Source organism: Patagioenas fasciata, chromosome 1 (genome assembly GCF_037038585.1).
Source record: "Patagioenas fasciata isolate bPatFas1 chromosome 1, bPatFas1.hap1, whole genome shotgun sequence".
Classification (NCBI taxonomy): domain Eukaryota; kingdom Metazoa; phylum Chordata; class Aves; order Columbiformes; family Columbidae; genus Patagioenas; species Patagioenas fasciata.
Genome location: NC_092520.1, coordinates 158,712,760 through 158,738,969, shown reverse-complemented (window position 1 = coordinate 158,738,969; position 26,210 = coordinate 158,712,760). Strand labels below are relative to the sequence as shown.

The following is a 26,210-nucleotide window of genomic DNA, read 5'->3' as shown; positions in this document are numbered from 1 at the left end:
GTGTGAAAGAAAGAATTTTCAGCATGCTGAAGCCACAGACCTGGGACCACCTCTCCTCCAAACAACAGACCACAAAGAGCTGCAGTTTTTACAGTTTTACACGTCAATTCGCAAATTCACAAGCCACCTAGGTAAACACTGCTAGAAAGCAAAAGAGCATTAAAGGTTTTATGTAACCACCTATTTTCATATCAAAACTGAATGTGTGAGAGCAACATTAGTATGCTTAACTCACCGAATGCAAGATTAGGCTGAGGCATATGCAAGAACTATTGCAATGTTTTTAAAGACAGCATCAATGTTTTCATCGTAACATTATCTTTAAATATTGCTGAACACAAGACTTTCCCTGAGGTGTAAACATCAAATAACTTGAACAGCTTTACACATCAGCCCCATTAAACAGTTTATTACAACACTACATCTACTGTAATCAGAGTGGTGCTGTTTACAGACATTATCATATGAACAGTCTAACATGAACAAACTACTATAAAAACAAGCATTTACTTGACGTTTTCCAATTGCTTGCACATTATAATTGCCAAATGTATATAACCAGTAATAAAGTTGCAAAAGCTATAAGGTTTAAATCACACAGGTTTCCCTCAAATAAAACAGTTAAGCAACATAAAAAAGTAAAAGAGCTACTGGTTACCATGTATGCAGATTTGCTTTATTCAGATCTATTCCTGTTCATTTTATCCATGAATCCTTACAGGCTCAGTTCAATCACATGAAGCAAACTGCTGGACAAGCATCTTTCCTTGAAGAACGTATCTTGTCTTGGACGCTGTTCCTCTTCCTTCAGCTGTAATGTGTCAAAATTTGTGATGTAGATTTTGCTAGTCCCCATAATACACAGAAAATTGTTGGCTTATCTATACATACACAAGTCGTGCATCTACTTTCACCATAAATGTAAACTAACACAACATACCGAGAAGCAGTAGCTACTTGTTTGTGAATGAAATAGTTTTCCAATTCAATAGTTAAAATAAATGTTGTACAACAAAATTGAAAGAATACACATTTCGCAGTTGAATTATCAAATGATAAAGTAAGAAATAGCTACTGTTCCTGTGACTGATGGAAACATTTATAGAGAACATTTCCTAAAGTATGCATTCTGCAAGAATAAACAGACAAGTGCACCAGGTAATTTTGCCACTAGATTTTTACATTTTTACCTGCCCACTTACAGAAGTTTTAAGCTGGTCTGATATTTAATTAATGCACTGATTTGTATAATGAAGTGGATGGCTCACAGCTCAGTAACATTTAGAAGTGCACAGAATCTGATACCAGTACTTCAGAATTTTCAGACTAGTGGCAAGCAGAATTGGCTTCGCATCTAAAAATACACGCTTGCAGTTCAATCACAAGAACCCACTTTTCAAGTAATACAATATAGATATTCAGGTTTCCTCATCTACTTGCCCCAGAAAAAAAAAAACCCAAGCCCTACTTCCTACTCTCATCTCTTTTGGCAAATTAAGGAACCACACCAGTGTTAATTACTCTAAGAGTTCACAAAATACTCGGGATGGTATAATTCCATACATTGGATTTCAGTTGAATTCCATTACGAAACAAATTAGCTATCTTTATTTCATTAATAATTAACAATTTCAACATTCAATAATTTCAAAATAGCTTAAATCAAATCGGTTAAAAACCCAACACATTAAATGGTTCATTTGAAAAACAAGACATTTAGAGGAGCAATTTCATGAACACACATCGGTACACAGCTGTCAAATACTCTTCTTCTAGTATAATAATTTCAAAGCAGTTGGAAATACTAAGTACTCAATTTTTGCATGAGCAACCAACACATTTCTTCTTCCTTTCCTCAACGTGACTTTTAACAATATTTTTTTCAGAAATGTATAACCAAGTAGGCTCTAAACACTACAGTATGCACATAAAGTAATCCACATTGAAAGTACTGACTGGAATTTCTTTTCCCTTTGTTCCCAAGTCATGAATGTATCAGCCAGTAATTAATTCTGGGAAAGTTCTCAGAAGTTCCTTCCCCAGAAACCCAAATTTCCATAGGTGTTATGCACTTTTAAAGTTAATTAGTAGCCAAGTGACGCAGTGCCGCCTCCACAAGATGTGTTCGGAGTTGGGAGCCAAGTCAGCACAGACAGGACAATCTCAGTTTTTTTAGTGGAGAATGTAAGTATGTGACAGCTGTGAGACTGCGTGTCAGAATTTGCTGCTCTCATCATACACAATTGCTGTGGCAAGAGTTAAGGACCTTCATCACTTCTATGGCAACACTTAACAGATCCAAAGCACCATATATATGATTTATAATACTAGCATAAAACAGCTACAGTTCCTGGGAATCACTCACTAGCTCCATAAGGGTGCTTAACAGAACTACAGGAACTTTAAAGAATGCACGATAAACTGGACTTAATACTTTTCATTATAGGGCTCTTAAGATGGTCAGCACCACACTGAACCTTCATTTTAAAGAACACGAGCAACTAAAATCCAAAGTGGTGCACATTTTGGTTCCAAGTATTCTACCACTGCACCTTGGAAAAACTGCAAACCTCTGTGGTTCCATAAGGAAGAAATAAATCTGTATGGATTATACCTTAATGCTCAGCCCTTTTCAGTATTCTACGAGCAAGTAGAATATTGAAGCAAGAAACAACTTTTTAAGGGGGAAAAAAATAAGATTAAATCTCTGGTCAGTACTTCTCAGTGATGCTGTTTCCCATCTGCCTCAAGCTCATGTAAGCTACCCATCCCAAGCGTGTTAGGTTTGTACAATTTAATACCATACAGCAATCAGTTTTTCAGCATTTCTACTAATAAACCCCAAATTTCAGGCTTATCTCTTAAATAATTATTTTGTGGTTTAAAAATTAGGGGTTTATGCCAGAACATTTCACAAATGAAATCCAAGAACTTAAGTGATCAAGTATTTTTGTATTTATGCAAGATGGAACTTAAGCTTTTTTTTTCATGAAGACAGTCTCTTACAACAAAATCCAACAGATTTCTTATTATATAAAGCATCTTGCAGTGGCAACTCTGTTTTTTCCCTTTAATTCCAATTATCCAAATAAGTATCTAAAAGCTTTAAACAGCTTTTAGAAGTGTGAAAATTCTACAGCAGTTTAAAGCTGTATGTGCATACACTCATCAAGCTTTGTTATAGTAGTATAATTTCTGCTATTTTCAGACTCCAAATTTAAATCTCCCAACATGTTCACATTTCAGTAAAATGCACGATAAACATTTGTCACTATATCCTAATAGCTCCTAAGAATTACTTCATGTAATTCTCCTTTATTTTTATTTTATTCTATACATAAAGAAAAAAAATACACAAAGTAAAAATCCCACACAAAGTATCAGTTTGAAAGCCAAAATTTGTTTTAAGTTAACCTACATTCCAGAACACCACACACCTCCAAATACTGTGATGCTTTAGCTATAACACAGCAAGAATGAATGAATTTTAAGCTTGACTCTATATGTGTCTTTCTGCATGTAAGCTGAGATATATATATATATGTGATTTTGTTCATCATACACGTACAAACAGACTATTTTACACCACTGGCACCTTCTTCCATTTGTTGCATATATTTTCCCCCCTATTATTAGTGTACTTACCTGGTACCTTTGTTCAAGTCTTGGTGTATAATTTAAGATCAACACCAGAACAATTCGCTGATTTTATATATAATTTTACAAAGGAAGAATCCCCCCAAACTAGTTTCATTCATCGTATGTCTTTCTCCTACTATCCCAGCCTTTCTATTCACCAAAAATAATGGATGAACAGAGACGTGTTCAGCAAACTCAGTCTTTAGCTTACAAATTTAAAATATTTGAATTATTGGCAAGTATCTTTCACATTAATATATGAGGAAGACACAAAAAGGTAGGTCAGGCTGCCACAGGAAAACATAAAAATGAGTATCTCATTTCTCTCTTTTTTCATAAAATGAAATCTTAGTTCTCAAACCACAATGAGCAAAAGGAGAAAAATGAATTTGTTCATTCTTTGCAGAACACTGCACCGAGCCAACATTTTCACTTGCAAGTAAATTATTTCTCTTTCAAATGCTACATGAAGCCTTAAGGTTTCTCGGGGAACTTTCACACAGTTCAATTTTGTCAAAACTACTGATTTCACAAACAAAAGAAAAAAGCACAGGATGTGGTAAACAGAAAAATATAAAAGTGTCTAAAGACATCCCAGGAAAAAAAAAAAAATTACAACACCATGTCCACAGAAAAAAAATAAAGGTTAGGAAATTTTGCATTTGAAAGTAAGAGCAGAACATTTTCAGTTCATTTTTTCAATCATCTTATTACCCTCGATAAAATGAAAGAAATTACTGAACATTAAGAAACAAACTACATGTTTCTGTAACGCACCAGAGTAGCCACAAAACAGATTTTAAGAAGCACACAAAACAAGGGCACTGCTCGCCTCTTCCACTCTGTGGTGGATTTCCAATACCAAAACAGATGCACAAGTCATTATCTCTCTAGTGAATGCTAAATGCAATAGAATAGTGCCAGCCCCAAATATGTGCTTCCTCAATAATACAGATTTTTTTTTTTAAAGAGAGATTAGGTAAATAACATTCATAATAGCTTAATACTAAGAAGATCTGAAACAACCCTGGACAGGTACATATACCCAGGTCTTAAACCATGCTACTATGATCCATTTAAAATTGCATTATTGACTAAAAGCTTATTATTAAAATAACTTACAAAAATAGGCATTTTCCTATTAATTTACAAGGTTTCTTAAAAGGCTAATTTCATACTTCGACTGATGTTTAAGTGGTTGCCAACACACTGTTACAGGACAGTTCCCACTTATCCAAGCAAAAATATAATGAATTTCACTTCAACTATCAGCACCATTTCCCCTCCTACTGACATCAAAAATATTCCCACCATGTTAGTTCTTAGATCACTCCAAAACTAAAACTACTTCAGAAGAGCTGAGAGCAGTTTTGAAAGAAGCATATGAGCCTCAGAAGTGCATTAGATTTGAAATTATTTTGCTTACAGTGGTTTGAGAGCAGAAAAATCAGAGAAAAAACATGAAATATGGAGTACAAAGTCTACATACATATCAAATGTTACAACGTTAGTGTGGTTTTGTCTTTGCAATTCAGTCCAAATCCAGTTTAAATAGGAAATAATCAACCCAATAACAAAAACATAAAATGAAAAATTTAACATTCAGCAGTTATAGAAATTCAGACAGATTAAGATTGGGACAATGTATCAGCTAGAAATACATCCAGTATCAGTTATACTAAAATAAAAAAAAATCTGTCTAAAAAAGAGTCAGGACTCATGCTGATTAAGTTACATTACTATTCTGTTTGTACACAATATTTTTGCTGTTAATCCTTCTAAATATCATTCTACTGGATTCTTTGGTTTTGACTAATACAGGTTAGACATTTGTCTTAAATCCATTGTTCTATTTTATTATCTATAGGCTTTGTACAAGCAAATGCAGGCAAGATGTTTCAAGGAAACGTTCAGCTTACAGTAATTCTGGAAAATGGATTATCAATGGACATGAAGCCTTACTCAGGTGACGGTACAAAAAATCTTACAATAATTTAATGTTAAATCATGAAGTGTACAAACAGAAGTGTAAATACCTGCTAAGGTAGGTACATCTAAACTTTTTAATAGAGTTTTATTATTATAAACACATTTAGTAAGTTATTCCAATTTAACCCGTCTCTATAAACGTAATACAGTACAAACTGAATTTTGCTGTATACAAAAATGTTCACAATGGATCTTTAAAACCCTTCTAAACTAAATGTGTAACACTTTAAAAAATGCCAGTACAGTATCACAGTTATGACTATAGGTACACAATAAGGAGAAGTATAGGTGCCATTCATAGGGTGCAGGCACAGAAGCAACTTCATGTTATCTGGCAAAACACAGTAATATGGGGAGTAACTCTTTTCAGCATTACTGATATTTATTAAATGACTGAGACTGTTAAATCCACTTATGAATATTAATCAATGTAAAGAATGAAACAAAAAAATGTATGGCAACATACATCTTAGTGAAAATGAAACACACAAACCAGGAGATAACTGTATTTCTTTTATACGCGTGTGTGTATAAATATATAAAAACAAAACTACAATAAAGCCTTTCTTCATTAAGACAGCAACGAGACAAAATGTTTACAACTTAACTTGAAAAAAATACCAAATGCTTTCATTTACATGCAGAATACTAAATTTGCCCTTAAAAATCAAGTTCTTAGGACCTATTTTCTTTTTTGCATAAGGGAATTTTACCCATGCAACCCCTCTGAAAGAGGGGTCCCAGCACACGACAAAGGAGAAGGATGTTGCATATACAAATCCCACCTGAACTGAGACTGAAGCCACAGTTTATTTTTAAAACTGTGCTTTGGAAATTGTAAAACATGACCTAATGCTATTTGGTATGGTGACAGGGTAGGAGATCTGTACACGGCACAGAAACTCTGCATCTACATCCACAACGTTAAACACACAAAAATTGAAGCTAGATTAATAAAGTATGCCAAGGACAAAAAGAAGTTATCTTAAATTCAAGGTTATTATTGATTTTTAGTATGGCTTGCTTATCTCCACCAGAAGGAAAACACTTTGGAAATGCACCCATCACTCAGCTCAATAGTTACCTCCTCTTAATAACACCTATTTGCAAATATCACAAATACTCATTTATCATAAAAGGTAAAAATCCAGTTCAACACAAGAAACAACACTTGCTATTGTTAAATCTGCATTTTTATGTTCTTATACTTTACAAATTAAGAACAAGAGCAGCTATTTTTATGCAATTTCAGCAATATTTCTACCAATCCATTTTTTATGACAAAAAGTGGCATTAACAGATACATACTGCCAACTTTATTTCAGCTGCCACGTTTCACCTTCCTATTTAAGCTGCTGATTCCCCTTTCTCTAGTTTGGTTACTGCTTTGTGTGTCCCATTTGTATATGAATCCAAGACAACATCCCACTTAACACTCAACAGACTAGAGCATTCAGTATCAGAATTTGTTCTGCCCCAAAGGAATCAGTGACACAAAAGCCTGACTGAAAAACTGACATTTAACTAATACAAAATAATATTTTCACTTAGGAGTACATTCCATTTTATATGACTTCTAAATAGTTTTGCTCTATTTCACTTCTGTAAATGAACTTCCATGAATAAATACCACATACAAATCTGGAAATTAAATCTGAAGGTAAACATAAGAAATGGGAGTTGGTCAGACAGGCAAGCCTGCAATCTTCAGTTTTACTGTAGATGTAGTGGGAAATTCTTCCAAAAAGGGAAAATATCACTGTGTGGTGTGTTTTTTCCAATTCTCAAATATAGAGAACCATGTGTAGCTTGAATTCCTAACCCTTAAAATGATATATTTTGTAATGTGATGAACACTTCTATGTATTTTAAAGCTCCCAGCAGTACAATGAAAAAAATACTATTTAGCATGCTACTCTGTAGCTACCTAGACATTTGATGCATTCAAGACTGCAGATATAAGAAATAAAACAACACATTAGCTTGTGAACAACCAGAAAAGAAACAATCCTTGTGTCATACATTTGTTTACTAGTCTTCAGAGAGTGACTTGGCTATCAGAGGCGGAAAGGAATGAAAAAAATCAGGGTGGTGGGGAACAACTGATCGTAAATCTTGTTGAATATAACACCTGAATTTAGCCAGAAGGCAGAAGATACTGACAGGTCACATTTCGTAAAATAAAGAGCAAAGTCTCGCTGTATTTCTTGTATTTGAGTAAAACTCATGGGATGGGGTGGGGGAACGGGGGGGCAACAAAACCAGAAAAAAAAAACAAAACAAAACCAAAAACAAACACAAAACCACCACTGTACTTGTGCAAGGACAGCACCTGTAGGTACATGTGTTCCGTAAACTGAAATAATCCACACATGACATGTGAAGGTATAAATTCTGTAGTCCTTACACAAGTAGCTTTTAAAATACAAAACTGGTATTTTAAAATACAAATAAGAAATAAACCCATAAATTTTATATAATCTACTATGATTACAATGAGTAGACTTTTCAGTCTGGCTTACTGTTTTTTGAAGAATCGGTTTAATCATATTTCATAAAAACTGCAAACACTAATACCACCTAAAATTAAAAAGGTGGCATCTGAACTGCAAATGATAATCACACAAAATACTCTTACCCTCCCGAGACCAGTTACCTGTTGTTACTTACCTATTTTCACGTCAGATGCTGCAAGAAGAAAGTGATTCAGTATATACTGCAGGACCATTGAAATACAGACATTAACGGTGTAAATAATCCCAACCTAGAGTAGTTACTTGTGGTTAAAGCTCAAGAACATGAAACAAATGCTCACCTTCTTTAACGATGACGATATTCTCTCTCTCTGTCTCGTTCCCTGTCGCGATCTCTGTCGCGATCACGATGCCTCTCTCTTTCACGGCTTCTTTCCCGATAATAGTCATCATGACGATCTCTGCTACGTGATTTGTGGCGCCTACTTTTTTCTCGTGACCTACTGTGGTCCCTCTCTCTGGATCGCTCACGTCTTCTAAAAGAAATTACTTCATTAAATTTTTCTTCAAAATACAAGCCATTTGTATGTCGATTTTGTATTCTGTTTATTAGTTGTATCAAAAAATTATATGAGAGAAATATCTGTTCACTGTGACGCAGATATGTTTTTGTATATGCACCAACCCCAAACAATCACTATAACATGGCTGCTAATCTGCATAGTGAAAGTATGTGCCAAAACCAGCTGTCTTTATGTTTTTAGTATTCAAGGCAAACTACGCCACTCCTACAGTATCCAAACGAACCAGAAGATCAGTGTCAGTCCCAACTCTGAAAGGGGCATTATTTAAGTTTTAAAAGAAATACCCATCTCTTATTTGTACTAGGTAGAAGAGACCATGAATTTCAAATTTACCTACTCTCAATTTTAAATTGTATGACGAAGGACAACAGGCAAAATAATTCTGCCCAACTTTATCTTTTTCCCCAACTCAAGTGTATTTCTACTGTGACAAGTGTGGAGAAAATTAGTTTTAAACAAAATGAAAAATGGCATAAATATGCTCAATCTTAATTTTCAATAGCAAATTCTAATAAAAATTATGCACTGGACATCTAAATTGAGGAAAGATCATTCTTTTTGAAGATTACACATTGCAAGAGTACCATGTAGGAAAGGATACTAAATTAAACTGATTAAATTTAAGCTAGTCAGATCAATAATGAAAAGAGCATTAATTAATAGGTAGCTTGAGAAACCCCTGTTTGGTTCTTTCACCCCTTCCTTGTGCAGCTCAGGAAATCACTAAGCTTCTTATATGACTTAGTTTCTTCCCTGTGAACTAGTCCTGCACTTATAACTAAGGGCAGATGGAAGAGGAAAGTTTTACCTGGATCCAGAGCCATAAGACTTGGACTCAATTCCATGAAGGCAGTCCTGAAGAGAGCTAATGAGCACTTTACAGCGATCGTCTGCAGATACTTTGGACTGTTTGATTAAGGAAATTGCAGTTACCAAGGTCTCTATAGCACTTCCATAGTCCCCTGAAAATTACATAAGATCACAATCAGAAAATTATGCAAATTAAACCAAAGGTTTTTATCTGTAAATAGTACTACCATTTTGAGCATCTTCTCTTCAACAGCCATCCAGATAATTTACTGTAGAACCAGGTATTAAAATACTGTCCAGATCAGTACTCAGAGGGCACTATCAGAAACTAACTGGAGCACATTACAAAACCAGACACAGGATGTACCTAAATTCAGCCTCGTATTAGGAAAATGTAGCTTCAGGGCTACCAATTTTGTAATAGAAAAAACGATAAACTCTTTTCAGTACGGTAGAATAGCAAGCATGTTGATCAAGTTTTACTAACCAGCACTGGCATCTGATACAGCTCTCGAAATGGCACTGCTTGAGATTGCCCTATTTCTATTCATGATTTCTTCAAATTCCGCTTCACTTAGAGGTGTCCTTGCAGCATCCATTTCTCTGCAAGCAATGAAACTTGTATTTAAAAGGTTAAGAAAAACTTCAGAAGATGATATTGCAACTTTAAGCAAAGTGACAAACAGAAAAGAAAGCAGGATCTGGGGATCTGGGTTTGGTTTTGGTTTTTGTTAAGGACCATGTTACAAGTATAAAATCCTGAAAGCTAAAAATAAAATTTAAAGAAAGGTAAAAAACAATTAAGAGATTGCTGTATAAATAGTCTTATTTTTGTTTATCCCATCTATTTTGAAGATTCAAGCAGCACTTACTACTGTGCTTTACAAATATTTATAATTTTCATAAAGTCCTTGAAGGTATGTAAGTAGATACTATCCCAATTGAATGGATATCGAAATACGTGTACGTAGGCAACGCGACTTCGAGGAAAATTGGAGATAATTTTTATAACAATACTGGAATTAGAACTATATGATCCTGTTTCCCAGATTCTAACTAAGATCAGAATGCTATAACTCATAAAAAGCAAATATAGTCCATAATCTCTAAACCACTCAATTTTCTGAACGATACTTCAACATTCCACAGCTAATTCCTTCATTTTTTTTTTCTTTTTTTTTTTTTTTTTAAACTTTCTGGTTTAATTCAAGGTTCTCTAATTTGATCTCCAAACCAGTCACAGTAAGGAGGAAGTGATAAAGCAGAATCCTCATACTCATTACACTTTCTTACTTTAACTATCAGCTACCTATACAGAGCTTCCAAAGTAACATAAATTAACCTATCCAAAAATTTTCCCAAAAGTTTTGCAGTGTCCTACTAGCCAGTCTCTTTATCACACAGAAAATTTGGAGAAATGTGTTAGAGGCAAATGTTCAGACTATTAAACTGGCCCACTGCGTGATATTTCTAGAACAGTGTTAGTTCTTCTGGTAGAAGGAAAATGCAGAATAATAAGCAACGCTATCCTCTTAATTGCAAGAAGTGGAACAAGATCCTATAGCCAGTTTAGCATAAGAGGAAATGTCTAAAAATTCATACCTCCCTGAGTTTTGAGTATTATTTTTCGTGTGCCTCCCATAGAATGGAATATGTAATTTTTCTCTTATGGACATGTTATTTCCAGTGAAACGCCTATGATATATAATTAATGACAATTTAAATAGTTATGGATAATAGCTTTAACATTAATGAAAATACTGGACAGTAAGTTATACTGTCCTATTCCCACTCCTTCCCTCCCCAGACATTCTACAAACTGCAGACAACCTGAATTTTGTCCATCAAAAAAATCCCAACACCTTATCATTTTATTTCAGGCAATTAAGCCAAACTCTTGAATTTCTATAGTTTCTGTATGAACACAGTAGGTACAGATGCATGGGGTTTTTAAAATTCATAAAAGAACGAAAGTGCCTTTGCAGAAAACATTTTAAGCAAGAGAAGTGTCTCTCACGCTAGTAGTAAAAATACAACTGAAAAATCCAAATGTAACTACGTATAAAGTGTCTTTCTTACAATTTATCCCAAAATTTTCTGTGATGAATACAAATACAGTGAAAATCAAGAAACAGGAGCAAGACAGAGATTCCTGAAAGCACAGATGTAAAAGATGTTTCAACCAAGATATGAAAAACTTGACGAGTCAAATCAAAGAAACTCAAAAAAACCACTATCCCAGACAGGATTCACCAAAGGAAAAGCCACCGCTACAAGCCTGCACCAAATGAGCAGAAGCATCTTGACAGGAAAGGAAGACAAATATCTTCCAGTAAATTCACACCTGGCTCTTGAGACAAAGACTAACTTTGAATTGAATTCCAAAAGCAAAAGGGACAAGCAGAGTTGCTGGAAGGTGAAAATGGTATAAGCTTCATGTGGCACTGTACTCAACACACACATTCAAAAAGCAGAACTCCAGAGCATTCTAAAACGACGGTGCGCAAAGCACAATGGTAATGGTATGGTCAGAATTTCAAGTTAAGACAGAAGCACAACCAGAAGCTGCTGCATAAGAAGTGACACGTTTGCTTACAGGACAAATGGAATGATGACACTGCAAATACAAACAGTGAAGGCAAAACAGTTCAGAGCTGAAAAGGGAAAATGAGATTACTTATGTTGCATTTCAGGATTTTCTTACTGCTACAAATGCGTTTGAGAGATATTTCATCAAGAGAAGTGAAAAGGGACAAATCAGAAGACCATTTGGATCCCTTCCAGCCCTATTTTCCATTATTTCTAAGATTTGCTTTCAAAAGGAAAGTCAAATGCTTCCTAGAAGAGAAGTAAAATTTGCTACCAAGCACATTACAAAGGCACTCACCTTCCAGGTGGCCCATAGTCACCTCTGTCATAGGGTGGAGGTCGGCCATACGGGTCTGTCGGAGGTGGGCCCCGGCTGTCTGAAGTAGGTATGCCACTATTGGCAGGTGGGGGGAAGAAAGCTGGATTCACATGTGGTGCAGGTGGTGGAGCACCTGGAGGTGGCCCAGGGAGATGTGGAGGAGGAGCAAGAGTCAGGGGCGGGCCAAGAGGACCAGGCGGACGAGGGGGAAATGGACCTGGAGGTGGAGGTGGACCCTGCTGAGGTGGTGGTGGACCTGGTGGTGGCCCATAGCCTGGAACAGGTGGTGGAGGGCCTGGAGGAAGTGGCCCAAGTGGAGGCTGACCAAAGGGCTGTCCTGGAAACAGAACTGGTGGTGGTGGACGGTCACCACGATTAGGAGGTCCAGCTAATGGAGGTGGGAGGACTTGACCAGGAGGTGGAGGGCCTGGTGGGCCTGGTGGGCCAGGAGGACCTAAAGGTGGACGTGGGGGAGTTTGTCCAGCTAAAATATAAAGAAATAAAATAATTTTTTTAAAAAACAGAGTTAAGAAATATAAAGAAATAAAAGACTTAGCAGAATAATTAAAATTTTTGCCTTTTTTAAATGCTTAAAAACAACAAAAAACTTGAAAACAACCCTCACTGAATAATTTGCAACTTACAGAAGACATGCATGGTCCCACTTTGGCTCCAGTAGCTTAGAAAATTTTTAACAGTTGCTTAACTAACAATATCTAAAGTGAACAACATTAACTGGAAAACTGACAACCCACCCCACTCACTAATTTAATCACCTGCTATTCTTATCAACCCCCCAAAAAACTTACAAAAACTAGGAAATGTTGCACCCTACTTATATCTGCAGCTAGTCTTTCATATAGGGCATAAGATGGAATATACATTAAAAATATGGGGAAAGCTATATTGCAGAAGGTAAATGCAGCATCCAAACATACTTTTAGGTCCTCATCAGTGTTTTTTCAATTTGACCACATCCCTTTGCTTGTTAGTAGACAATCTACTACTGAATAACATTTATTAAAAATACTTAAGCTGAAATGAGAATTACACTGCAGTGCAAGCCTGACTGTTTAACAGAGATTTCTCCCATATCAGATACCTGACTGAACATGAACATCTCCTCTTCACATCTGTGGTATTCTAAGTGCCAGCTAACTGGCTTGTCAATGGGCATGAATCAAAACCGAATTTCTGATGATGTGCAAGCTTGTAATGCAGTAAGAAAAATCACTAATTTGCACTCTGTGAAACACACATTCTCACCCCATAGAGCAGATCAGAAAATCTGAACTACACTGCACTAAAAACAAGTCTGCTTGCTAACATGATCTTAATTTTTCCATACTTTGAAAATACATACATTGACACATTGCAAAGACTGTAGCTAAAAATGTTATTACATCGCTATCAAATTTAGTAAGTAAAACTCCCTGTTTGAATATTGACAAAGTAGTATTGTAGAATCCTACAATCCAGCTGAGAGCACTGATTATAGCACATTACTGGATTGCGTTGATCTTTGTAATTCCCCAAATAATGCCACATTAATACAAGAAAGTGCAAATGAACCTCTAAATCCAGAAATGAATTACTGTACCTGGGAAAGGCGGTGGTGGCCCTCCTGGCCCTGCTGGTCCAGGGAATCTGTCTCCACCTGGAATGGCACCTGGAAAACGACCTCGCCCTCTATTACTAGGTGGAAATGCTGCTCGTGAGCTTCCTCCTGGGGGACCAGCTTTACCTTCCCCAGACATCTGGCCAGATTGTGTGGCTGCAAAAAGCAAAAAAAAGTGTAATTATATGAATCAAAATAGGCTACAGCTTTTCAACTCTTCACCTGAAATTTTCTTCAGTGCTAAAGCATGATCTTATGAGCATCAACTTGTTCCTCAGTAACCAAACCCAAAGCTATCTCGGGAGGAAAGAGTGCTTTGCTAAAATATGGCAGTGGTCCAATACTCCCACACTGATGGAACAGCATCTGGGGAGACCATCAGTCCTTCCTTCAATGCAGCCCAAGGCCACAACAGAACATATTCACACATTAGGACTGGGATGCACAAGACAAGGTGCTGGATGAAAGAATACCACAGAATCCCTTTCCTCATTTTATCATAAGCACAGCTTAACCAGACATCAGAATTTAGTCCAATTTGTCTACTAATGTTAAATTTCTAAAAAAATTAATTAAATCTGCAAGAAGATGAGAAAGCTTCTCCAACTGTAAAACAGGAGTTTCAGAAAGCTGCAACCTTCTTTCAGTGAGTGCTCTCTCCTGCTAAAACAAAAGACCTTCAGTATTTTAATTTTTTTTTAATTTTTACTTTTAAGAGGATCATCTTTAAATAAATCTGCAACTTTATTCACCTTACTGGAAGTACTCTATAGCTACTTTAAACCTGTGTAGAAATTATGGGACGCTAAGAGAAAAACAGTTGGAATAATCTCCTATTTTTCCAAGACAGCACATGAGAAAAGCTTACTTTTCCTTGACTGCATCTCAAACTGACTCAGAAATTGTTTATTACATGGAGTCACAACAGGATTCTGCCCATGCAATTCTCTTTTGGGCAATAAATCCATCAGCTTTTTGGAGGATGCTTCTGATCCCACACCCACAAGGGCAAACCTGAAATAATGAAGAAAAAAAAAATTAGACCAGTTTTTCTGTTTCTTGGATATCCTGATGGACCATGAAAAAGGTTACACACAGTAAGCAAAAGAATACTTGAAAACAAAATACAGAAATTGTCTCACAGGTCTTAGTCCAGTTTTCAGAACGGATACAATAACTAATTCTAGGACATATTAAAACCACCACAAGTACAAGACACATCAACATATATCACAACAAAGACAGTTTTTTAGTAGAGTATCAATATTCTCTCTCTGAATTCATACGACCAAGTTATCATAAGCATTCACTATTTTCTCATTACTACTAAAGAGAGAGAAAGGCACATTCATGCAAGGAAGATTAAGTTGCCAGTGAAAAATACTAACTGAAATCAAGGAATAGACTCACAAGAGGGCCAACAAGATCTGACTCACAAAATAACAAGACACACAATACTGTCATAAAAATTTATGCCTGAAATTTAAGTCATTAGTATGAAACCATATACCAAATCATTGCTGGATATGAATAAACAAAGATTATCAGTACTGACAGTTATGAAAATTGACTACCCTTTCCCCTCTTCTACCCTCCCAAACTTCAGTCCATTTAGAGAAAAAACAAATGACAAGTTCTTACCCTTTAGACTGGCCATTAGCACGGTTTTCAAAAAATTTTATCTCCAAAATATCATTTACCCCCAGTGAATGAACTGCTTCAGTTAAGTCTTCATCTGTTGTCCACTGAAAAATATTTTTAATATTCAACTATGAAAGCTTATCTACAACACCATGAAAAGGGCAACTATGTTTGGTGTGAACTTGGTCAAGAGCAATATTTTATTCAGGCTGTCAATATTTTCTGACTTTTGGAGAGCAGTCATTTATATTTTACAACTCTCAGAAAATTAATTTAAAAAACATACACACTTCTTCATTTGTTATACTGCATCAACCCCTCCACACAGTTTACCAGCTATAGTTTACCAAAGAAAAAACATTGTATTTCAGTAACACTTGTCTGCTGAGAGCACAAGGCTTCAACAGAACTACTTCAGTAATTACTTTTTCAACACCCAAACCATTTTTTATCCCACTGATTCTATTATTTTAATACAAAAGTAAATTTTAAATGCCTCGTTAACTAGGTGCTCTTTATGAGAGCTTTGACAAATGAGAGTTTAGTGAACTACATATTATTTTCACAAAAATAGCACAATTCCCAGACAAAAGAAGGGAAACTAAAACAGAAACTATGGTTAGAAACAACTGCTTCCAATTAACCATACCTACTTGCTGTAACTTCCTATTAATTACTATGTAACATTCAACAATTTCACTCATATCTGATGGTACAGTAATAGACCAATACTTATAGTTTTCTTCTTACTTCTGTAACTCCATTACCTCTTTAAATTTCATATGGGAAGTGCAAATCAGGCTTTTAAGATTCTAAACTTATCTGCTCTCTCTCAAACGAATGCTTCTTTAAAAAATTCAACAAATTACTTTCCTGAGACCTACATGCAAAAAAACCCCACACAATAGCAACACTAAGGTAAATAAATGCACTTTTTGTGGACAACTTCACTTGTGAAGCCAAATAATGAGCAATAAGTACATATCGCTGCACACTGGGCCACCAGCTCTAGGAATTTTGACACTTGACTTGGATGAGTTCAGCTACTTCATGTGCATTTTACCCATTCCATTCACGTATTTTGAAATGGTACAACTGTTAAGTCAACTGCTCCTTTACTTACCTATTAGCTCCCAAAATTAGGATACTGTAATAAGTAATGAAAAGACACCTAAGCACCCATAAAGCATTCTTTTCCAAGTTTAGTGATAGTAAGAAATTCAGGTGGGAAAAAAACCTTGAATGTGAACTTTCCATGCATGGACTTGGAAGAATTTGACTTCAGGTAAACAGATACATAAACTCCAGTCAATTCAACTACAGACCAGCTCTTGCACTTTGCTTAACTGCACTTTGTTTTAAAATGCCATAGTGCTAACAAAAGTAATTGTCTTAAGCACAACTGTAATTCAGTGGGTTATCCCTGACCTGTTACTCCTAGAACAGCAGAAATAAGCCTCAAGGCAAATACCTGAAAACAGTTTTGTTCAAGAGTCACTGCCCTGGAAGAAGGGGAAAAGTAATTTCGAGAAAATCCCAGAGAACCTTCTAGTTCCTTTTCAAACACAAAACTTCAGCAAGGGTTTACTAATAAATGGGTTAATTCACTAGCCCTAAAGTATCTGCAGGCAGAAAGTATTTGGTAGTTTAAGCTTGTTCTCTTTCATTTAGTTCTCTGAAAACCTTAACAAGACGGTAACACAAACACCCCTTCATAATACTTCAAACGCAGCAGGAAACTTCACAGCTCATATTTACTGAAGAGATCCTTGATTTTTTTTAGATACTAAGACAGCTCCAGACAGGCTTACTAAATTTCAGATAAAAGGAAAAAATGAAAACGAACAAACAAAAACAACAAACCCACAAACAACCAAAACACACAACTTGCTTTGCTGTACTCTTAATATTCCATATAAACTAAGTTGTAAGCCAAAAGTATTTACAAAGAACTACATTCATAATTTTAAAATTCCTGGCTATACCTAAATAGTAATAAGACACTTACCCAAGTAAGATTTCCAATGTACAAGGCAATTCTCTTTCCAGTATATGTATAGACAACATTTGGTGCAGCTCCTTTACCTACGTCATCCCCAACAGATGGTGGGAGAGAATCCATGTAATCACGATCTTCTGGGGCATCTCCATTATTTGCAGATGGAGAAATTACATCATCATATAAATCAATCTGATCATGTCCACCATATTCAGCTTCCTAAAATATAAAAACCACCTTGATTATATTTAACATTACACATTCTTAAAACTTAATTGAAACAAAATGCTGTGATAACTGCCACATTCCACAGACTTGGTGAGTCTGATACAACACCTACATAACATCCCCGCTGAAAAGCTAACCCCCAGTTTCATCCACATTAAAAGTATATAAGATTCTTATGACTTCTATTATATCCTAAACTGACAGGGAAAAAAAAAACAAAACAAAACAAAAACAAAGATACCTCTGGTCATTGTTTTGCACTGCAATACTTTTGCCCTTGTAACATAAACAGAAATCCAAAATGCACTAGCCCTACTCCCAGAATTATAGACATTAGCAAGTGCAAGCGATGTGCAAACTGAGAGGCTAACATCCACTCTCAAGCAAACCTTTCCATCAAAACATTTAACAGAGTGAACAGATCAAGTTTCAACAAGAGCCCCACTGACAAACACAGTTCTTTATATTTCAGATTTCTACTGCATTCCTAACTTGATTTTTATATCCTCATTTACAGAGGGACAAGACAGGGACACAATTTCATTTTGTTTCATTGAATTAAATACAACTTGGGCTACAGAGAGACTATTCTACAGCATCACAGCTGCCTCTGAAACATTTTGGTTCAGAAAAGCACTGAGGTGTTTTGGAGTGAATCACTCCCTTCTCCCTTGGGCTGGTACAGGTTACAGGACAGTTCTGGCCAAGTGAAGAAGAATTCTTTTGGAGGGAATGGAAATGAGAGTTTCCTTCCAGAAGTTCTGCTTCATGTACTCAACAACTGCATCCTAGCTCCTAAATGGGAACAGACAGGTCAAGATCAATCAGTCATGCTTCAGACAGCTTCGATTTGTAAGTGTGCTAGGAATATTTGGTCCAAAAGGCCAGACTAAATTTAGTCTGAAGTAGACTATGCAAACAGTGTGTTAGGCAGACAGAGGGGCCTGAGCACTGACTGCCTTGATCTGCTGATGTGCTATTACCAAATCATATTACTTTTTATTAGAGACAACTATACTATCATCACAGATGACAGACCATTAGGAGAAAGGTAAAACGTTGATGGTAAATGACAACAATCTCCTTAAAAACATGCAAAAAACCTTTTTAAAACAGTGTAATCTTAATCAGTAGGACTGCTTAATTCCAAACATGAATTAAGTTGGGTGCTATATATTTGCATTAAGAAACTATTTTTAAAACAAAGACTTTTGATAGTTGTCATTTTTCAGCATAGACACTGTCATTCATCATATTTAATGGTGATCAACTCTGCAGCAGGATGCTGCTACCCTTTTCTAGTACCATAGCAACTACTTATGATAGACCAGCCCAATTTGTGTGAAAAAGAGGCACTATTTACATTTCTGTTGACAGGAAAGCAATAAGTTCTCAGTGAACAAGCAGTATTTAACATTAACCTTCAAAGCATTTATATCTTGACTTTGCCACATGCAAAAGGTGAGACTTGAAAAGCCTGCAGAGGGTTCCTGGACTCTTCCATCCTGATCCAGAACAGAAACCCCCTCATCAAGTTTTGATATCAAGGCGTATTTCAGCATTCAGCATCTTGTGAAAATGTCTCTAGAAACCCAAACAAGCATCCTCAATAGTTCAAGGTACTAGATAAAGTGACTAGAGAGAATCAAGTTGGATTCCACAGAACACAGGCTGCAAAGTTAACAATCTTGATTGAAAACCCAACCTATCTACAGCAGCCATCAGATGATCCACTGTCTTGAAAATACTAACACATTCATTATCAACTGCTACTCATAAAGTATAATTAAATTAAAATAAAACAAAATTTAAAAAAACCCACACACACACACAAAAAAAACCAGATAACCTAAGTTTTGGCATTGTTAATTACATAGATTTGATCCTCAGTAAACTGTACTGTCCCAATACACTCTAAACTTCAACTGAAAATTAATCTCTCTTAATGCGAGTTTATCATCATTAAATTAAGTAAGAGTTTCATATTTTCACCTCATCTCTCCTGTTCTCTGTCTCAGTTTGATTCCTCCTATCATCTTAGCTAATGAAAGCAGGCTCCAAGAACTGCCTGGGACAAGCTGCAACACGACATCTTACAGCAAGATTAAGGATGATGTCACAAGGCAATTTAAGAAATCCTCTACTAAACATGCAGTGATTCTAGTCATCTATGTGTATGGATGATGACTTCAGAGAAGTAGAATTTAGTCTTGGAAGACAGATCCAAGTAGGCAGCTACAGGTCTTAGAGCAGTTGTACACTAACCTATGTCTCTGAAAAGGCTGAGGTCAGAATTGCCAAAATACTAGAGCAGGCAGCAGTCCACAGCTCTCCTGCACTTCCCTAGTGGCAAGAAATTCCTCTGAAACAGATCAAGTTTCTATCACATGAACTTTCAGGTCATGATCGAAGGAAGGAGAGAATTATTAGGGCAGCATGATCTGCATATAATTTTTTGGGGGCCCAAAATGCCCAACAACCTAAGTGTCTTAATTTAAATCAACAAAGACAACAGAAAACCTAATGTTGTTCCCCATAATCTCTTCCTACATCATGCATGGAATTAATTCAGTTACCAATCATCAACAAGGTGTGTGGTTCAATGATTAAGAATGATCTGAGTCAGCAACTGCAAGTGCAGATGGAAGAGAGGTGTCTCAATGGCTGTTGCACAAGACCCAACAACCCTTCCTCCTTCACACGTATACCATGGAAATTTACCTAAACACACTCTTCTTTCCTAGACGCAGAAGAGCATGAAAAATACAGGAAGCATTACTTCTCTAGTCTTAGCTATTTCAACAAATTTTCTGACCGTACCAGGAATTAGTTTTGACCTCTTCTGACTTCCTTAGTTAAGAGAAGACCATCAAGCATAAAGAGAAATTATTTCTGCTCGATTATAGTAATTCACAATGTTACCAACCTGTTAAGAAACAAAGTTAGCATCGTTATTCCAGCCCCCTCCACAATTGACTCAGAGTAGCAAGACATTTCAAAAGCCCATGTTTTAACTTGAGTACTGTCTGAAATACTAGATCATTTGCTCTGGAAAATCAGGACTGAAATACTACAGCCTGTGCTATTAAGTGGGACTGGATGAATCAAAAGGGTACTGAAAAGAAGCTCTCAAAGACTGATGCCAGACTAGCTATTAACTTCCAGTTACTACACCCTTCCTCAGTATTTTGTATTTCAATTACTGTTTGCAGTGCTTTGCAACATTCAAATATGAAAGCCATAAACACATGGAACATCATGGTCATGTCCAGAAGGGACAAATTAAGAGTGTTGTTGTTTGGCTTTTTTTTTTTTTCAAACTTAGCTGCCATACTCCTCTGAGTTGTAGAGAACTAGTCAAGAAGAAGCAAATTATCCAGCTTTTCCCTTAACACTTTTAAAATTCAAGTTACAATATATGTGACCAAAAACTCTAAATGCTTGTTAGCATCCTAACTTTTAAAAAAATGTTTGTATGTCCTGAAGAATAACAAGTTAAAGAGATAAGCAAAAAATTACTCCTGGTCTCAATTAGCTGTCTGTATACACAGATTGGAACCTTTAACAGAACAGCGGGCCTTTGATGTTTCTAAAATAGCACACTGCCTGTAGCAGAAACATCCACCACGGTAGAGAAGTTTGTTAGGCCATAAGATTCACATTTATTCTTTAAGTCCAAAGGCCCTCAGCTCTGCAACTGGCACACCACTAAAATTTAAGCAATCAGATCCCTTGCCAAATAGAGTAACTAAAAATTCACGAGTAGTCAAAAGCATAGATTAAATGTAAGTAGTATTGCTGTTTGCATTAGAATGAAGCAAAGAGGTATCAGATGAGATGGTCTCAGGTTTTCTTTGTAGTTTGATATTTGCAAATATATAAAGGATATCTCTTTCCCAGGCCCCTTTCAGTAGATAAACAGTACTGACGAAATTCATGTGCAATAAGGTATTGCACATACATTTTATAATAAATGCAGGTCTGCCAGTTTATGATTGTTATGACCAGGACAGCTCTGCCCATCTGAGGGGAAATTTATTATACCACAACGTGTACATCACCTTCCATAATGACTTGACTGTCTTTCTGATATAAAGGCCATTTAAAACAGCTTGTTTTATGTGGTAATTAAATGCTAGCTTTTATTATTAATTACACAAAAATATTTTCCCCTCTGCGTTCTAGAAAAGAAATCAAGAGAGTAACTAACAAATTCCTAAGAATCTGTAGCCACAGAGGTTTCCAGGTAATTAGCCTCTTCGCTGGTTACTACATCTAAATCACTTTTATTATCCAGTTACATAATACAAAGTCAAAGCTCTTTCATTTCTAATTTGTTAGTATTTAAATATCAAACTAGAACACTACAGGCATGTTTAGACATATCCACAACACAACTATGCGAGTGTACTCACTAGACTATAAACTAAAGCAAGCACTTTTTCCATAGCATTAAAATAACAGATCCTTCTGACCAAGCAGAGGATACGAAACCATAAAAAATTTCCCATATGTATACATATAAAATTTATTTTACTGCATAAGATGACAGTAAATTATAATGCATAATAAAAGCGGTTTTTTATCATTTAGTTATGTGCACGTGAAAGAAGAAAAAAAACACTGGGAAATATAAAGTTTATTAGAGCATCAGAGAACTTGATGGTTCACATTGTTAGGACTGTAGGAAAGTAGCAGAGCTTACTGGCCAAAGATGCAGGCAACCTTGAGACCCAAGCTGGCCTCATGCACAGGCTCCTCATTATCTTTGTATCATGCACGGATATACTCAGGTTTCATGTACAGAGACATCCTAAAATCTGGTAATCTGTCTGTGGTCTTCTGGCATCAAGAGAATGCCAGCGTCAGCCACTTGTATGCAGATAATGCAGTTCTCATGTGCAGCACATTATCTCTCATTCTTGAAGAGCAAGAGGTACAACGTGTAGGGATATGGCCAAAGTAAAACATACCATGCAATACTTATTTCTTACAGGTCACAAGCAATGCATGCAGGAAGCATTAAATTAAATTTAATTTACTTTAAAACAAGACTTTAAATACAAAAGATCACTGGATGGGGAAGCCAGCCTAGAAGAAGAAAATGGAAAATGACTCAACCAAGTTCTTAAAACAAAAAGAGGAAAGCACAATTTAAAAAAAAAAAAAAAAAAAACACCACAACGCACAAACAAAAAAAACTAGTGGGAGCCAACTTCAGTAAGGCTGTAAGCCTAAGGACAGAGAATACAATTCTGATGAACAGTAAGTCAACGAACGGGTAAGAGGCAACACAGACTAGTTTTGATGAGCTCCAGATGGAATGGGAAAGATGCAGTCTCACTAAAAAGATCTGACTTCCAGTCAAGTTAGCCAGCTCACTGCAACCAAGACAGTTCTCAGTTGTCATCCATCTTTGCCAGTGTGTAAATCCATGGCTCTGTGGTCATTATTTCACCCTTACAACCTATGATTCATTTAGCGCTAATCAAGCAGAACACCCCTTCCCCTCTTCTCCTGGAAAAAGGCTTTACAAATATCCCAGAAGAACATCAAGGATGAGTACCTTGAGGCCCAGAACAAGACAAAACAACGAAGGGAAGCTCATCCAGCTTCTAGTCTTGAATGACACATTTGCTACAGATGCAAACAAAAGTTTTGTCACAGCTTGGGTATAAATACAGTTATACTGTACCCATAAGAACAACAAAACTACACAGTATATTTTTCAGTCCCTGCTTACTGGTAAAACTAATGGAAAGTTTGGTTCCTATAGTCCAACTCAAACAAATATTGGCAGGTCGAATTAACACAGCGCAACAAAATCAAAAAACAATAGCTTAGTGCTTTACACATAAAGCTATTTTTTTCTTACAAATATGTGTTCCTGTCTGCTACATTAAAAAAAAAAAAAAAAAAAGCCAATCACTTTCTCTCTACAGCATTTTCTCAATTGTCATCTTCAGCTATCCACAGATATGCAGAACCATGGCTGCCTTATCAACTTAAGCTGTCATCTTCAAATCAGGAACAGTAATTCACAAATAGAAGCTTCTAGATGTCAGAATTAGAATAGTAAGTAATACCATAGACAGTAACAACCAGCCTTCTTTTGTGCTTGACAGAGGGAAATAGGTAAGTGCAGAGGTGTCAGCCTCTCCCAGTAAAACTTTCTATTTTTAAGTAATATAGTTCAACTGATCAGGTCCTGAGGCAAAATGAAAGCCACGAAAAACAAAGAGCAAAATTTTGGAAAAAAAAAAGAAAAAAGAAAAATAAAAACAACCTACATGAGCTAAGGGAAAAGGGGCACTAGCCTCTTCTCGCTTTTCTGCCCTATATTTTTGCAATGTTCACAAACTGAGGAAGCAGAATGCAGAAACACAGATGCAGCAGGACAGCAACAGTAGTGAATACAGCGAAAAGAGCAAAGGCTCTTCTAACTCCTGGAATAAGCAACACCAAATTATTACAAGCCCCTCATCCGTACCACCATCCTTCCGTGCATCGTGGCTACACAGAATTTTAATATTAACCATGACCTGAGTAGACCAGAAGCATGTGAGTGAAACAGAATCCCCGACACTTTTGTTCTAGCAGCATCTGTCTGCACCATACTCATTGCACAACGCTATTCTACGCGGAGGGCTTCTGCACACAGGAATATACACAAACACGACTGGATTCAAATGAGGTTTTTTCCCTGAAAGACTTGACTTGTTATCAGTGTTTTACCTGGAACTGATCAAAATAAAACCAAGTTATTAAAAAAACTGAAGAGCTGAACTCTCACGCTAAATGATATTTGTGCTACGGTTCACCCCCATTTAGATTCATATAACGGGTCTTCAACTGTAAGGGAGAAACTTCAGCAGGTAGACAAACTAAGAGCAACTCAGTCCTACTCAGTCATCTACTCTATAGTTTGGTATTCTTTTACAGTATACCTTCCTGAGAGTACTTCTGAATTGCTCTATCAATAGATATTTAAAGAATTAAAGTTTCCTGAGATCGTTATAAGTTCCTATCCAAATTAACTGTGACTTCCATAACTTATTACCTATCTCCCAGTAAACGTGTGAGTGCAGTTGTTCTCGGTTATTTATGTTCTAGGGCAGGAACAATGCAATCTGGGGCAACACGACTGGATCGTGCAAGTGCAAGAGTCACAAACAGGACAGATGGCACACAAAACCAATACGATCATCAGGTTTTAGGTTTTGGTAGGAAAGTAGGCACAAAGCTTTTTGGAAAAAAATAAGGGATAAAAAAAAAAAAAACAAAACAACAAAAAAAACTAGAAAAGTAGACTGCTTGTAATACAAGGAAGTTCTGTTTATTTCACCCTCACTTCCTTACCAAAATAGAGCTCCTCCTCTAAAGAAGGGCCGCGTAACTTTTAACTAGTGGAGAACTACGATTAAAAAAAAAAAAAAAATTAAAAAAAATTAAAAAGGAAGATAAGTTTCTCCAACGCTGCAAGAATAAAGCTGCACTAGTTCCGCCTCCCCCGCAGAGATCGACCGAGAAACCGCTACCGCTCGGCGGCTTTTTTCCCCCGTTTGCGAACAATGGCTGTATTTCCCCTCGGCCGCCGGGAAGGAGCTGCTCCCCCCTCAGCATCCGGGAGGGCCCCGTCCCCTGCGGGCGGGCCCGCGCCGCGGTAGGAGCGGGATCCGGAGCCGCTCCTGTGCGGGCGCTTGAGGAGGAAAGGAAGGAGGGAGGGCAGCCGCTCGCCCCGGCGCACCACGGCCACTCTCGCTCCCCGCCCGCCTCCCCTAACAGACCGCGGCCGGGCGGCGCTCCCCGAGGGGCCCCGCGGGCGAGGACGGGCCCGAGGCGCGGCCTGTACGCCGCGCAGCGTGCGGCGGCGGGAAGGCCCGGCGGCGGAGCCGGCCGAACAATGGCGGCGTCAACGGCGCGGCCGCCGTGCTGAGGGCCCTGCAGGCGGCGCGGCGGCGAAGGCGGGCGAGGGAAGGGAAAGGCGGGGAGGGGCCGCGCCGGGCCCGCCGGCAGCGCGTACCTGGTTGAATTCCTCGCCCACATCGGCGTAGATGTCGATGTGGTCCACGCCGTCCGCCATGATCCCGCCCGGCCGCGTCTCGGGCCGTCGCCAACCGCGCCCGGCTCCGGAGCCGCCGCCGCCGCCGGGAGGGGGGAGGGAGGGAGGTACGGAGCGAGAGAGGGGGCGGGACACGAGCCGTCACTTCCGCGCGGGGAGGGGGAGGCTTCCGGCGCCGCAGAAGTGGCGGCTGTCTGTGGGTAGGGGTCTCTCCTGCTCCGCCCCGCCGGGGTCGCCCCAGGGCTGCTCCCGGTGTTT

The 26,210-nt window shown here is 37.4% G+C and overlaps 1 protein-coding gene across 6 annotated transcripts; it reads right to left on the bottom strand.

The window, feature by feature from the left end:
* Window positions 1-381: 381 nt before the first annotated feature.
* Window positions 382-26,073, bottom strand: CPSF6 (cleavage and polyadenylation specific factor 6). Of its 6 annotated transcripts, none has more exons than XM_065838349.2 (11): window positions 25,914-26,073; window positions 17,672-17,881; window positions 15,664-15,767; window positions 14,891-15,036; window positions 14,005-14,178; window positions 12,384-12,888; window positions 11,099-11,191; window positions 9,984-10,099; window positions 9,495-9,648; window positions 8,444-8,638; window positions 382-811 (listed from the first exon to the last, which is right to left on the bottom strand). In XM_065838349.2, the coding sequence occupies exons 1-10, from the start codon at window positions 25,971-25,973 to the stop codon at window positions 8,449-8,451; spliced, it is 1,752 nt and encodes a 583-aa protein (XP_065694421.1). In that variant the 5' UTR covers window positions 25,974-26,073; the 3' UTR covers window positions 382-811; window positions 8,444-8,448. The 6 variants fall into 6 exon arrangements, with proteins under 6 accessions (XP_065694421.1, XP_065694430.1, XP_065694437.1 ...); XM_065838358.2 differs by having other exon boundaries at window positions 8,444-8,635; XM_071799031.1 differs by lacking the exon at window positions 382-811 and adding an exon at window positions 3,825-5,959.
* Between the last annotated feature and the right edge of the window lie 137 nt (window positions 26,074-26,210).